This window comes from Pseudophryne corroboree, chromosome 1 (genome assembly GCF_028390025.1).
Source record: "Pseudophryne corroboree isolate aPseCor3 chromosome 1, aPseCor3.hap2, whole genome shotgun sequence".
Taxonomy (NCBI): Eukaryota; Metazoa; Chordata; class Amphibia; order Anura; family Myobatrachidae; genus Pseudophryne; species Pseudophryne corroboree.
Genome location: NC_086444.1, coordinates 33,574,861 through 33,589,280, shown reverse-complemented (window position 1 = coordinate 33,589,280; position 14,420 = coordinate 33,574,861). Strand labels below are relative to the sequence as shown.

The window sequence follows — 14,420 nt, the reverse complement described above, 5'->3', positions numbered from 1 at the left end:
AAGATGACACCACTTTTGGCAGAAATTGCGGACGAGTCCGTAATTCTGCCCTGTCCATATGGAAAACCAGATAGGGGCTTTTATGTGACAAAGTCGCCAATTCTGACACACGGCTAGCCGAAGCTAAGGCCAATAGCATGACCACCTTCCACGTGAGAGATATTTTAACTCCACGGTTTTAAGTGGCTCAAACCAGTGTGATTTCAGGAAACTCAACACCACGTTAAGATCCCAAGGTGCCACTGGTGGCACAAAAGGGGGCTGAATATGCAGCACTCCCTTTACAAACGTCTGAACTTCAGGAAGAGAAGCCAGTTCCTTTTGAAAGAAAATGGTTAGGGCTGAAATCTGGACCTTAATGGACCACAATTTTAAGCCCAAAGTCACTCCCGACTGTAGGAAGTGAAGGAAACGGCCCAGCTGGAATTCCTCTGTAGGGGCATTCCTGGCCTCACACCAAGCAACATATTTTCGCCATATACGGTGATAATGTTTAGCCGTCACATCCTTCCTAGCCTTTATTAGCGTAGGAATAATCTCATCCGGAATGCCTTTTTCTGCTAGGATCCGGCGTTCAACCGCCATGCCGTCAAACGCAGCCGCGGTAAGTCTTGGAACAGACAGGGCCCCTGTTGCAACAGATCCTGTCTGAGAGGCAGAGGCCATGGGTCCTCTGTTTCTTGTAGTTCCGGATACCAAGTCCTTCTTGGCCAATCCGGAACAATGAGTATTGTTCTCACTCCTCTTTTTCTTACGATTCTCAGCACCTTGGGTATGAGAAGAAGAGGAGGAAACACATAAACCGACTGGAACACCCACGGTGTCACTAGTGCGTCCACAGCTATCGCCTGAGGGTCTCTTGACCTGGCGCAATACATTTGTAGCTTTTTGTTGAGGCGGGATGCCATCATGTCCACCTGTGGCAGTTCCCATCGATTTGTGTAAAGACTTCTTGATGAAGTCCCCACTCTCCCGGGTGGAGGTCGTGCCTGCTGAGGAAGTCTGCTTCCCAGTTGTCCACTCCCGGAATGAACACTGCTGACAGTGCTTGCACTTGATTCTCCGCCCAGCGAAGAATTCTGGTGGCTTCCGCCATCGCCACCCTGCTCCTTGTGCCGCCTTGGCGGTTTACATGAGCCACTGCGGTGATGTTGTCTGACTGAATCAGCACCGGATGGTTGCGAAGCAGAGGTTCCACTTGACTCAGGGCGTTGTATATGGCCCTTAGTTCCAGGATATTGATGTGCAGACAAGTCTCCTGACTTGACCACAGACACTGGAAATTTCTTCCCTGTGTGACTGCCCCCCCAGCCTCGAAGGCTGGCATCTGTGGTCACCAGGACCCAGTCCTGTATGCCGAATCTGCGGCCCTCGAGTAGATGAGCACTCTGCAGCCACCACAACAGCGACACCCTGGCCCTTGGAGACAGGGTTATCAGCCGATGCATCTGAAGATGCGACCCAGACCACTTGTCCAACAGATCCCACTGGAAGATCCTTGCATGGAACCTGCCAAATGGATTTTCTTCGTAAGAAGCTACCATCTTTCCCAGGACTCGCGTGCATTGATGCACCGACACCTGTATTTGTTTTAGGAGGTCTCTGACTAGAGATGACAACTCCTTGGCCTTCTCCTCCGGGAGAAACCCTTTTTCCTGTTCTGTGTCCAGAACCATACCCAGGAACAGTAGACGCGTCGTAGGAACCAGCTGCGACTTTGGAATATTCAGAATCCAGCCGTGCTGTTGTAGCACTTTCCGAGATAGTGCTACTCCGACCAACAACTGATCCCTGGACCTTGCCTTTAAAAGGAGATCGTCCAAGTAAGGGATAATTATAACTCCCTTTTTTCGAAGGAGTATCATCATTTCGGCCATTACCTTGGTAAATACCCTTGGTGCCGGGGACAGACCAACGGCAACGTCTGGAATTGGTAATGACAGACCTGTACCACAATTTTGAGGTACTCCTGGTGAGGAGGGTAAATGGGGACATGCAGGTAAGCATGTTTGATGTCCAGTGATACCATGTAATCCCCTTCGTCCAGGCTTGCAATAACCGCCCTGAGCGATTCCATTTTCAACTTGAACCTTCGTATATAAGTGTTCACAGATTTCAATTTTAGAATGGGTCTCACCGAACCGTCTAGTTTCAGTACCACAAACATTGTGGAATAGTAACCCCGGCCTTGTTGAAGGAGGGGTACCTTGATTATCACCTGCTGGAAGTACAGCTTGTGAATTGCCGCCAGTACTACCTCCCCTTTCTCCGAGGGCAGCAGGCATGGCTGATTTGAGGTAACGGCGAGGGGGAGTCGCCTCGAACTCCAGCTTGTATCCCTGTGATACTACCTGCAGAACCCAGGGATCCACCTGTGAGCGAGCCCACTGTTCGCTGAAGTTCCCGAGACGCGCCCCCACCGCACCTGGCTCCACCTGTGGAGCCCCAGCGTCATGCGGTGGACTCAGATGAAGCGGGGGAAGATTTTTGATCCTGGGAACTGGCTGTCTGGTGCAGCTTTTTCCCTCTTCACTTGTCTCTGTGCAGAAAGGAAGCGCCTTTGACCCGCTCGCTTTTCTGAAACCGAAAGGACTGTACCTGATAATACGGTGCTTTCTTAGGCTGTGAGGAAACCTGAGGTAAAATTTTTTCCTTCCCAGCTGTTGCTGTGGATACGAGGTCCCAGAGATCATCCTCAAACAATTCCTCACCTTCATAAGGCAGAATCTCCATGTGCCTTTTAAAGCCAGCATCACCTATCCACTGCCGGGTCCCTAATACCCTCCTGGCAGAATGGACATTGCATTAATTTTGGATGCCAGCCGGCAAATATCCCTCTGTGCATCCCTCATATATAAGACGACGTCTTTAATATGCTCTATGGTTAGCCAAATAGTATCGCTGTCTAGGGTATCAATATTATCTGACAGGGTATCAGACCACGCTGCAGCAGCACTCTCCATGCTGAGGCAATTGCAGTTCTCAGTATAGTACCTGAGTGTGTATATACAGACTTCAGGAAAGCCTCCTGCTTTTTATCAGCAGGCTCCTTCAAAGTGGCCGTATCCTAAGACGGCAGTGCCACCTTTTTTGACAAACGTGCGAGCGCCTTATCCACCCTAGGGGATATCTCCCCACGTGACCTATCCTCTGGCGGGAAAGGGTACGCCAGCAGTAACTTTTTAGAAATTACCCGTTTCTTATCGGGGGAACCCACGCTTCATTCACTCATCTGATGGGGGAACAAAACACTTGCTGCTTTTTCTCCCCAAACATAAAACCCCCTTTTTTGTGGTATTTGGGTTAATGTCAGAAATGTGTAACACATTTTTCATTGCCGAGTGCAACGGATGTTCATAGTGGATTGTGTATATGTCTCAACCTCATCGACACTGGAGTCAGACTCCGTGTCGACATCTGTATCTGCCATCTGAGGTAGCGGGCGTTTTTGAGCCCCTGATGGCCTTTGAGACGCCTGGGCAGGCGCGGGTTGAGAAGCCGGTTGTCCCACAGCTGTTACGTCATCCAGCCTTTTACATAAGGAGTAGACACTGTCGGTTAATACCTTCCACTTATCCATCCACTCTGGTGTCGGACCCAAAGGGGGCGACATCACATTTATAGGCCTCTGCTCCGCCTCCACATATCCTCCTCAAACATGTCGACACAGCCGTACCGACACACCGCACACACACAGGGAATGCTCTGACTGAGGACAGGACCCCACAAAGTCTTTTGGGGAGACAGAGAGAGAGTATGCCAGCACACACCAGAGCGCTATATAATGCAGGGATTAACACTATAACTGTGATTTTTCCCAATAGCTGCTTGTATACACAATATTGCGCCTAAATTTAGTGCCCCCCCTCTCTTTTTAACCCTTTGAGCCTGAAAACTACAGGGGAGAGCCTGGGGAGCTGTCTTCCAGCTGCACTGTGAAGAAAAAATGGCGCCAGTGGCTGAGGGAGATAGCCCCGCCCCTTTTTCGGCTGACTTTTCTCCCGCTTTTTTTTATGGATTCTGGCAGGGGTATTTTACACATATATAGCCTAGATGACTATATATTGTGTAGATTTGCCAGCCAAGGTGTTTAATATTGCTGCTCAGGGCGCCCCCCCCCCCCAGCGCCCTGCACTTGTCAGTGACCGGAGTGTGAGGTGTGCATGAGGAGCAATGGCGCACAGCTGCAGTGCTGTGCGCTACCTTGGTGAAGACCGAAGTCTTCTGCCGCCGATTTCCAGGACCGCTTCTTGCTTCTGGCTCTGTAAGGGGGACGGCGGCGCGGCTCCGGGACCGAACGATCGAGGTCGGGTCCTGTGTTCGATCCCTCTGGAGCTAATGGTGTCCAGTAGCCTAAGAAGCCCAAACTATCTCCAGTCAGGTAGGTTCGCTTCTTCTCCCCTTAGTCCCTCGTAGCAGTGAGTCTGTTGCCAGCAGATCTCACTGAAAATAAAAAACCTAAAATATACTTTCTTTTCTAGGAGCTCAGGAGAGCCCCTAGTGTGCATCCAGCTCAGCCGGGCACAAGATTCTCCATGGTCCTTACGGAGTTCCCAGCATCCACTAGGACGTCAGAGAAATAGGATTTCGGTAAAGACTCACAGTGATAATTCTTCTTACTGACCAGTCTGATTACATATCTTCGAGGGTGGCTCAAAAAGTGAGGTAACAAGATCGGTCACGTGTGTAATGTTCTCTATTTCATTCTAATTCCTAGCCAGGCCAGAGCAGGTAGACCGCCGTTTCCCCTCACGCCCATTAGACCGCACCTCATATCAGTCATACTGTCCCAACATCAGGGCCAGGATGTAATGATGTCATAATGTGGAAGCAAAGCAAATAGATCAAGTAACTTTGGGGCTAATTCAGACCTGATCGGTGCTGTGCGTGTTCGCACAGCAGCGATCAGGCCTGTACTGCGCATGCCGGGCGGGAGGGGGCGGGCCAGCAGTGTTTAGCCGCCGATTAGGAGGCGCAGTCCAGGCAACACAGGCATGCCCGGACCGCTGGGGGGGGTGGGCCGCGGCGGCTGCGTGATGTCGCATGCAGCTGCTGCGACCCGAGCTGCGACGGGAAGCTCCCTGCCAGCGCGCAGAAGCTGCGCTGGCTGGGAGCTGCGCTGGCTGGGAGCTACTCATCCAGTACAGAAGTATCGCCGCTGTGCGATGCTTTTGTACTTGTGCAACGGGGCAGGGACTGACATGCGGGTCGGACTAGCCCTGTGCTGAGCTTCCCCCCACATGTCAGGGAAGCTGATTGTAGATGTGCTACATTTAGCACATCTATCATCAGGTCTAAATCACCCCCTTTGTATCTAGAACTAACCATGCTGCAATACAAGGGGCAAATACAGTTATTCAGTTTTGCATGCAGGGTAAATACTGGCTGCTGTTGCATGTAACTCACACATAATGTAAAGCTTTAAATTTAGATCTGAGTTTGGCCCTGCACTTCCCAAATCCAAATCTCCCTGCACACTTTCCACTTGCAGTAAGGTGCACAATTACTCGCTCTTTTTTGCTTTACTCCTTTACTCTCCGCTCAGACTCTATCGGCGTAACTTACTTCCACCTGGTGCTGAAAGCCTTGTAAGAGGTCCGCACTGGGAGGGCTAGGGGCTTTCCTTCTGCAAACACCTGGCAGGTAACATAGAGATCAGAACAGGTGTCCTGGTACAGCCCTGAGAATTTCAGCATGGGGTCTTCCAGCACCGCCTTGTAGCTCTTCTGCTCCCGCTTTCCTTCTAGGCTTCCTCTGTTAGGGATCAGAAATGGAAGCGTTACACATGAATAACTATAGACGCAATTATCTGCCAGGAAGGAAGTCGGCGGTTCTAGGCATGGAGATGTATTTATCTCCCACTTCACACCACACATAAACATCATCCTGTAGTTTATGTAGTGTTCATTCTAGCACCCTGCACCTTTCAAATCCTGTGCAGTTCCTCGTTCCTGCCTGGGGTGTCGCTCCCTGCTCTGGTGCTTCTCAGCACACACAGGTCTGTATCACAGCACTGAGTAACAGATCAGAGTGTGCTGAGAAGCACCAGAGCAGAGAGCGACACCCCAGGCAGGAAAGAGGAACTGCACAGATTTTGAAAGGTGCAGGGTGCTAGAATGAACACTATTATATGTAAGGTTATCTTAAAGGAGAATCGGGTGGTAAGGTTGCCCGTCCTCTGCAGTTATGGTGCAGACGTGTGAGGATGGCGGGCACATACAGTACTGACAGGGAAATTATCTACTGATCTGCAGCAGGAGAATCTTCCTCAGATAACTGCAGTAACAGGAATTATAAGCCGGATAGCTGTAGACAATGAACAGTGCATGTGCCTCAACCTGCAATGGACGCATTGGATGTATTATCACCCCGCGAATAACCTAATTCTCTATGACAAGGTACAAGCTGTCTCACGGATGTCTACACAGCCACTGTGCCAGGAATAATGCATTGCATGGCATTCAGGAGGCAAGTGGCATGCTAAACAATAGGGGTGACACAAAACGTTTGTGTAATTTAATTAAAAAATATATTATTATTATTACGGTGCCATTATGGTGTCAGGAAATGAAGTCATTATAATAAGATTTTACTCACCGGTAAATCTATTTCTCGTAGTCCGTAGTGGATGCTGGGACTCCGTAAGGACCATGGGGAATAGCGGCTCCGCAGGAGACTGGACACAACTAAAGAAAGCTTTTGGACTACCTGGTGTGCACTGGCTCCTCCCACTATGACCCTCCTCCAGACCTCAGTTAGGATACTGTGCCCGGAAGAGCTGACACAATAAGGAAGGATTTTGAATCCCGGGTAAGACTCATACCAGCCACCCCAATCACACCGTATAACTCGTGATACAATACCCAGTTAACAGTATGATAACAACTGAGCCTCTCAACAGATGGCTCAACAATAACCCTTAAGTTAGGCAATAACTATATACAAGTATTGCAGACAATCCGCACTTGGGATGGGCGCCCAGCATCCACTACGGACTACGAGAAATAGATTTACCGGTGAGTAAAATCTTATTTTCTCTGACGTCCTAAGTGGATGCTGGGACTCCATAAGGACCATGGGGATTATACCAAAGCTCCCAAACGGGCGGGAGAGTGCGGATGACTCTGCAGCACCGAATGAGCAAACTCTAGGTCCTCCTCAGCCAGGGTATCAAACTTGTAGACTCTTGCAAAAGTGTTTGAACCCGACCAAGTAACAGCTCTGCAAATTTGTAAAGCCGAGACCCCTCGGGCAGCCGCCAAAGAAGAGCCCACTTTCCTCGTGGAATAGGCTTTTTCTGATTTAGGATGCGGCAGTCCAGTTGCAGAATGTGCAAGTTGAATCGTGCTACAGATCCAGCGAGCAATAGTCTGCTTAGAAGCAGGAGCACCCAGCTTGTTGGGTGCATACAGGATAAATAGCGAGTCAGTTTTCCCGACTCCAGCCGTCCTGGAAACATATATTTTTCAGGGCCCTGACTACGTCCAGTAACTTGGAATCCTCCAAGTCCCAAGTAGCCGCAGGCACCACAATAGGTTGGTTCACATGAAAAACTGATACCACCTTAGGAAGGAATTGGGAACGAGTCCTCAATTCCGCCCTATCCATATAAAAAAATTAGATAAGGGCTTTTGCATGATAAAGCCGCTAATTCTGATACACGCCTGGCCGACGCCAAGGCCAACAGCATGACCACTTTCCAGTTGAGGTATTTTAGCTCCACGGATTTAAGTGGCTCAATCCAATGCGACTTCAGGAAATCCAACACCACGTTGAGATCCCACGGTGCCACTGGAGGCACAAACGGGGCTGACTATGCAGCACTCCCTTAACAAAAGTCTGAACTTCAGGCAGTGAAGTCAGTTCTATTTTGGAAGAAATTTGATAGAGCCAAAATCTGGACCTTAATGGAACCCAATTTTAGGCCCATAGTCACCCGACTGTAGGAAGTGCAGAAATCGACCTAGCAGAAATTCCTCCGTTGGGGCCTTCCTAGCCTCACAGCACGCAACATATTTCCGCCATATGCGGTGATAATGGTTTGCGTTCACTTCTTTCCTAGCTTTAATAAGCGTAGGAATAACTTCCTCCGGAATGCCCTTTTCCTTCAGGATCCGGCATTCAACCGCCCTGCCGTCAAACGCAGCCGCGGTACGTCTTGGAACAGACAGGCCCCCTGCTGCAGCAGGTCCTGTCTGAGCGGCAGAGGCCATGGGTCCTCCGAGATCATTTCTTGGAGTTCTGGGTACCAAGCTCTTCTTGGCCAATCCGGAACAATGAGTATAGTTCTTATTCCTCTCCTTCTTATTATTCTCATTACCCTGGGTATGAGAGGCAGAGAAGGGAACACATACACCGACTGGTACACCCACGGTGTTACCAGAGCGTCCACAGCTATCGCCTGAGGGTCCCTTGACCTGACGCAATATCTTTTTAGCTTTTTGTTGAGGCGGGACGCCATCATGTCCACCTGTGGCCTTTCCCAACGGTGTACAATCATTTGGAAGACTTCTGGATGAAGTCCCCACTCTCCCGGGTGAAGGTCGTCTGCTGAGAAAATCTGCTTCCCAGTTATCCACTCCGGGAATGAACACTGCTGACAGTGCTATCACGTGATTTTCCGCCCATCGGAGAATCTTTGTGGCTTCTGCCATCGCCATCCTGCTTCTTGTGCCGCCCTGTCGGTTTACATGAGCGACCACCGTGATGTTGTCTGACTGGATCAGCACCGGCCGGTGTTGAAGCAGGGGTCTAGCCTGACTTAGGGCATTGTAAATGGCCCTTAGTTCCAGAAATTTTTTGTGTAGGGAAGTCTCCTGACTTGTCCATAGTCCTTGGAAGTTTCTTCCCTGTGTGACTGTCCCCCAGCCTCAAAGGCTGGCATCCGTGGTCACCAGGACCCAGTCCTGTATGCCGAATCTGCGGCCCTCTAGAAGATGAGCACTCTGCAGCCACCATAACAGCGACACCCTGGCCCTTGGAGACAGGGTTATCCGCCGATGCATCTGAAGATGCGACCCGGACCACTTGTCCAACAGATCCCACTGGAAGATTCTTGCATGGGACCTGGCGAATGGAATTTCTTTGTAAGAAGCTACCATCTTTCCCAGGGCTCGCGTGCATTGATGCACCGACACCTGTATTTGTATTGTGAGGTCTCTTGTCTAGAGACGACAACTCCCTGGACTTCTCCTCCGGGAGAAACCCTTTTTTCTTGTTCTGTGTCCAGAACCATACCCAGGAACAGTAGACGCGTCGTAGTAACCAGCTGCGACTTTGGAATATTCAGAATCCAGCCGTGCTGTTGTAGCACTTCCCGAGATAGTGCTACTCCGACCAACAACTGCTCCCTGGACCTCGCCTTTATAAGGAGATCGTCCAAGTACGGGATAATTATTTCGCCCATTACCTTGGTAAATACCCTCGGTGCCAGGGACAGACCAACGGCAACGTCTGGAATTGGTAATGACAATCCTGGTGAGGAGGGTAAATGGGGACATGCAGGTAAGCATCCTTGATGTCCAGTGATACCATGCAATTCTCCAGGCTTGCAATAATCGTGAACTTGAACCTTCGTATATAAGTGTTCAAGGATTTCAATTTTAGAATGGGTCTCACCGAACCGTCTGGTTTCGGTACCACAAACATTTTGGAATAGTAACCCCGGCCTTGTTGAAGGAGGGGTACCTTGATTTCACCTGCTGGAAGTACAGCTTTTGAATTGCCGCCAGTACTACCTCCCTTTCTCCGAGGGCAGCAGGCAAGGCTGATGTGAGGTAACGGCGAGGGGGAGTCGCCTCGAACTCCAGCTTGTATCCCTGTGATACTACTTGCAGAACCTAGGGATCCACCTGTGGGCAAGCCCACTGGTCCCTGAAGTTCCCGAGACGCGCCCCCACCGCACCTGTCTCCACCTGTGGAGCCCCAGCGTCATGCGGTGGACTCAGAGGAAGCAGGGGAAGATTTTTGATCCTGGGAACTGGCTGTCTGGTGCAGCTTTTTCCTTCTTCCCTTGTCTCTGTGCAGAAAGGAAGCGCCTTTGACCCGCTTGCTTTTCTGAAGCCGAAAGGACTGTACCTGAAAATACGGTGCTTTCTTAGGCTGTGAGGAAACCTGAGGTAAAATTTTTTCTTCCCAGCTGTTGCTGTGGATACGAGGTCCCAGAGACCATCCCCAAACAATTCCTCACCCTTAGGAGGCCTTCCATGTGCCTTTTAAAGTCAGCATCACCTGTCCACTGCCGGGTCTCTTAATACCCTCCTGGCAGAATGGACATTGCATTAATTCTGGATGCCAGCCGGCAAATATCCCTCTGTGCATCCTTCATATATAAGACGACGTCTTTAAATGCTCTATGTTAGCAAAATATTATCCCTGTCTAGGGTTTTATCTGACAGGGTATCAGACCACGCTGCAGCAGCACCATTCATGCTGAGGCAATTGCAGGTCTCAGTATAGTACCTGAGTGTGTATATACAGACTTCAGGAAAGCCTCCTGCTTTTTATCAGCAGGCTCCTTCAAAGTAGCCGTATCCTAAGACGGCAGTGCCACCTTTTTTGACAAACGTGTGAGCGCCTTATCCACCCTAGGGGATATCTCCCAACGTGACCTATCCTCTGGCGGGAAAGGGTACGCCATCAGTAACTTTTTAGAAATTACCAGTTTTTTATCGGGGGAACCCACGCTTCTTTACACACTTCATTCACTCATCTGATGGGGGAACAAAACACTGGCTTGCTTTTTCTCCCCAAACATAAAACCCCCTTTTTATGTGGTACTTGGGTTAATGTCAGAAATGTGTAACACATTTTTCATTGCCGAGATCATGCAACGGATGTTCCTAGTGGATTGTGTATATGTCTCAACCTCGTCGACACTGGAGTCAGACTCCGTGTCGACATCTGTGTCTGCCATCTGAGGTAACGGGCGTTTTTTGAGCCCCTGATGGCCTTGGAGACGCCTGGGCAGGCGCGGGCTGAGAAGCCGGCTGTCCCATAGCTGTTACGTCATCCAGCCTTTTATGTAAGCAGTTGACATTGTCGGTTAATGCCTTCCACCTATCCATCCACTCTGGTGTCGGCCCCACAGGGGGCGACATCCCATTTATCGGCCTCTGCTCCGCCTCCACGTAACCTTCCTCATCCAACATGTCGACACAGCCGTACCGACACACCGCACACACACAGGGAATGCTCTGACTGAGGACAGGACCCCACAAAGTCCTTTGGGGAGACAGAAAGAGAGTATGCCAGCACACACCAGAGCGCTATATAATGCAGGGATTAACACTATAACTGAGTGATTTTTCCCCCAATAGCTGCTTGTATACACATAATTGCGCCTAAATTTGGTGCCCCCCCTCTCTTTTTAACCCTTTGAGCCTGAAAACTACAGGGAAGAGCCTGGGGAGCTGTCTTCCAGCTGCACTGTGAAGAAAAAATGGCGCCAGTGTGCTGAGGGAGATAGCCCCGCCCCTTTTTCGGCTGACTTTTCTCCCGCTTTTTTCATGGATTCTGGCAGGGGTAATTATCACATATATAGCCCTGGGACTATATATTGTGATGATTTGCCAGCCAAGGTGTTTATATTGCCCTCAGGGCGCCCCTCCCCCCAGCGCCCTGCACCCATCAGTGACCGGAGTGTGAGGTGTGCATGAGGAGCAATGGCGCACAGCTGCAGTGCTGTGCGCTACCTTGTTGAAGACTGAAGTCTTCTGCCGCCGATTTTCAGGAACACTTCTTGCTTCTGGCTCTGTAAGGGGGCCGGCGGCGCGGCTCCGGGAACGAACACCAAGGTCGGGTTAGGTAGGTTTGCTTCTTCTCCCCTTAGTCCCTCGCTGTAGTGAGTCTGTTGCCAGCAGATCTCACTGTAAAATAAAAAACCTAAAATATACTTTCTTTCTAGGAGCTCAGGAGAGCCCCTAGTGTGCATCCAGCTCAGCCGGGCACAAGATTCTAACTGAGGTCTGGAGGAGGGTCATAGTGGGAGGAGCCAGTGCACACCAGGTAGTCCAAAAGCTTTCTTTAGTTGTGCCCAGTCTCCTGCGGAGCCGCTATTCCCCATGGTCCTTACGGAGTCCCAGCATCCACTTAGGACGTCAGAGAAAAGGTGTTGGGTGAGACATACTAGTGAAAGATGGGTCACAAGATTGATGAAGAATGGATATAGATGATAAGGGGGTATGGGGAGTATGCGGGGGAACAAGATAAAATGGCAGGTCAGGGTAGAGGAGTAGGTGTGATAGGGGTTTGGACAGAGGAGGGGGTATAATAGGGGTATGAGTGGGCAGAGCAGAGTAGGGGGGTATGGAGGAGCAGAGGAGGAGATGGGGTATGATAAGAGTATGAGGAGGGCACAGAAGAGGAGGTGGTATGATAAGGGTATGAGGGGAGTATTGCAGTGGAGGGAGGTAAGATAAGGATATGGGGGGGCAGAGGAGGGGAGGGGGTAGAACAGAGGAGGGGGGTATGATAAGGGTATGAGGTGGCAGAGCAGAGGAGGTGGGTATGATAAGGGTATGAGGGGGCAGAGCAGATGAGGGGGGTATGAGGGGGCAGAGGTGGGGGTATGATAAGGGTAAGACGGGGGCAGAGGAGGGGAGGGGTATGATAAGGGTATGAGGGAGCAGGGCAGAGGAGGGGATATAATAAGGTAATGAGGGGTGCAGAGGAGGGGAGGAGGTATGATAAGGGTATGAGGGGGCAGAGCAGAAAAGGTGTGTATGAGGGGGGCAGAACAGAGGAGGGGGGCAGAACAGAGGAGGCGGGCATGATAAGGGTATGAGGGGGTAGAGGAGGGGGGTATGATAAGGGTATGAGGGGAGTATTGCAGTGGAGGTAGGTAAGATAAGGATATGGAGGGGCAGAGGAGGGGAGGGGGTATTATAAGGGTATGAGGGGGCAGAACAGAGGAGGGGGTATGATAAGGGTATGAGGTGGCAGAGGAGGTGGGTATGATAAGAGTATGAGGGGGCAGAGGTGGAGATATAATAAGGTTATGAGGGGGGCAGAGGAGGGGAGGAGGTATGATAAGGGTATGAGGGGGCAGAGCAGAGGAGGTCGGTATGAGGGGGGCAGAACAGAGGAGGGAGGCATGATAAGGGTATGAGGGGGTAGAGGAGGGGGGTATGATAAGGGTATGAGGGGAGCAGAGGAGGTGGGTATGAGGGGGCAGAAGAGGGGGGTGATAAGGTTATGAGGGGGCAGAACAGAGGAGGGGGATGATAAGGGTATGAGGGGAGGGGAGCAGAGCAGAGGAGGTGGGTATGAGGGGGGCAGAACAGAGGAGGGAGGCATGATAAGGGTATGAGGGGGTAGAGGAGGGGGGTATGATAAGAGTATGAGGGGAGCAGAGCAGAAGAGATGGGTATGAGGGGGCAGAGGAGGGGGGTGATAAGGGTATGAGGGGGCAGAACAGAGGAGGGGGGTGATAAGGGTATGAGGGGGCAGAGCAGAGGAGGTGGGTATGAGGGGGGCAGAACAGAGGATGGAGGCATGATAAGGGTATGAGGGGGTAGAGGAGGGGGGTATGATAAGGGTATGAGGGGAGCAGAGCAGAAGAGGTGGGTATGAGGGGGCAGAGGAGGGGGGGTGATAAGGGTATGAGGGGGCAGAACAGAGGAGGGGGGTGATAAGGGTATGAGGGGACCGCTCACATCTTGAGCTGCACACTTATGTCCAGGTCGCAGCTGTAGACATAGTAGAACCTGTCCGCCTCCCCCATGGCGGCGGAACCTGGAGACAGCGACAGAGGAACCGATCCCCGGTAAGTATGTGCCGCAATCTGACAGGAAACAACAATAACACCCGGCAGCGCTCCGCCATTGGCCGGCGCAGAGATTGCACTTCCGGGATCACATCCGTCACTATGGCAACACTGAAAGCGTTCCCGGCCAATTACGGCGTCCGGCGTAACCACACCCTTCTGCGCCTTTTCCCACGTGACCAGTTTCCAGTGGTCCTGGATGGCAGAGTCAGGTGTGTTTACTCTGTGGCAGCCATGTTGTGTTTGGCGCAGTCTCATTGTGCTGCCTCCATCATTTCAATGCGGTTGGACGGAAACTTTTGCTGCTGCTGTACACGTACAGTATAATATAAACAGAATTTTAGTTTTAGAAGCATGGGGTTAAATTTACTAAGATGGGAGGTTTTTTTGTAGAACTGGTGATGTTGCCCATAGCAACCAATCAGATTCTATAATCTTCTAGAAGCAGCTAGATACATGTTAAGTAGAATCTGATTGGTTGCTATGGGCAACATCACCAGTTCTAAAAAAAACCTCCCACCTTAGTAAATTTACCCCATAAAATTAGGGTCAGGTTATTAGGGTTCGGGGATCGAGTAGGGTTAGTATTAAGGGCGAGGGTTAGGGTATATAGACTGTCAAAGTCGAAAAATATTGTAATACATGCCCCATGTAC

At 50.7% G+C, this 14,420-nt stretch overlaps 1 protein-coding gene across 4 annotated transcripts in view; it reads right to left on the bottom strand.

Annotated features, from left to right (window-relative positions):
- Positions 1-13,865, bottom strand: part of PIK3C3 (phosphatidylinositol 3-kinase catalytic subunit type 3) — a 365,653-nt gene extending 351,788 nt beyond the window's left edge. For 3 of the 4 annotated variants that reach the window (XM_063958224.1, XM_063958242.1, XM_063958250.1), the window contains exons 1-2: positions 13,656-13,865; positions 5,566-5,754 (exon numbers count right to left, since the gene is read on the bottom strand). In XM_063958224.1, the coding sequence (XP_063814294.1) occupies positions 5,566-5,754; positions 13,656-13,723 (257 nt within the window). In that variant the 5' untranslated portion in view covers positions 13,724-13,865. The remainder of the gene's footprint in view (positions 1-5,565; positions 5,755-13,655) is intronic. The other variant, XM_063958233.1, reaches the window with a different exon arrangement.
- Between the last annotated feature and the right edge of the window lie 555 nt (positions 13,866-14,420).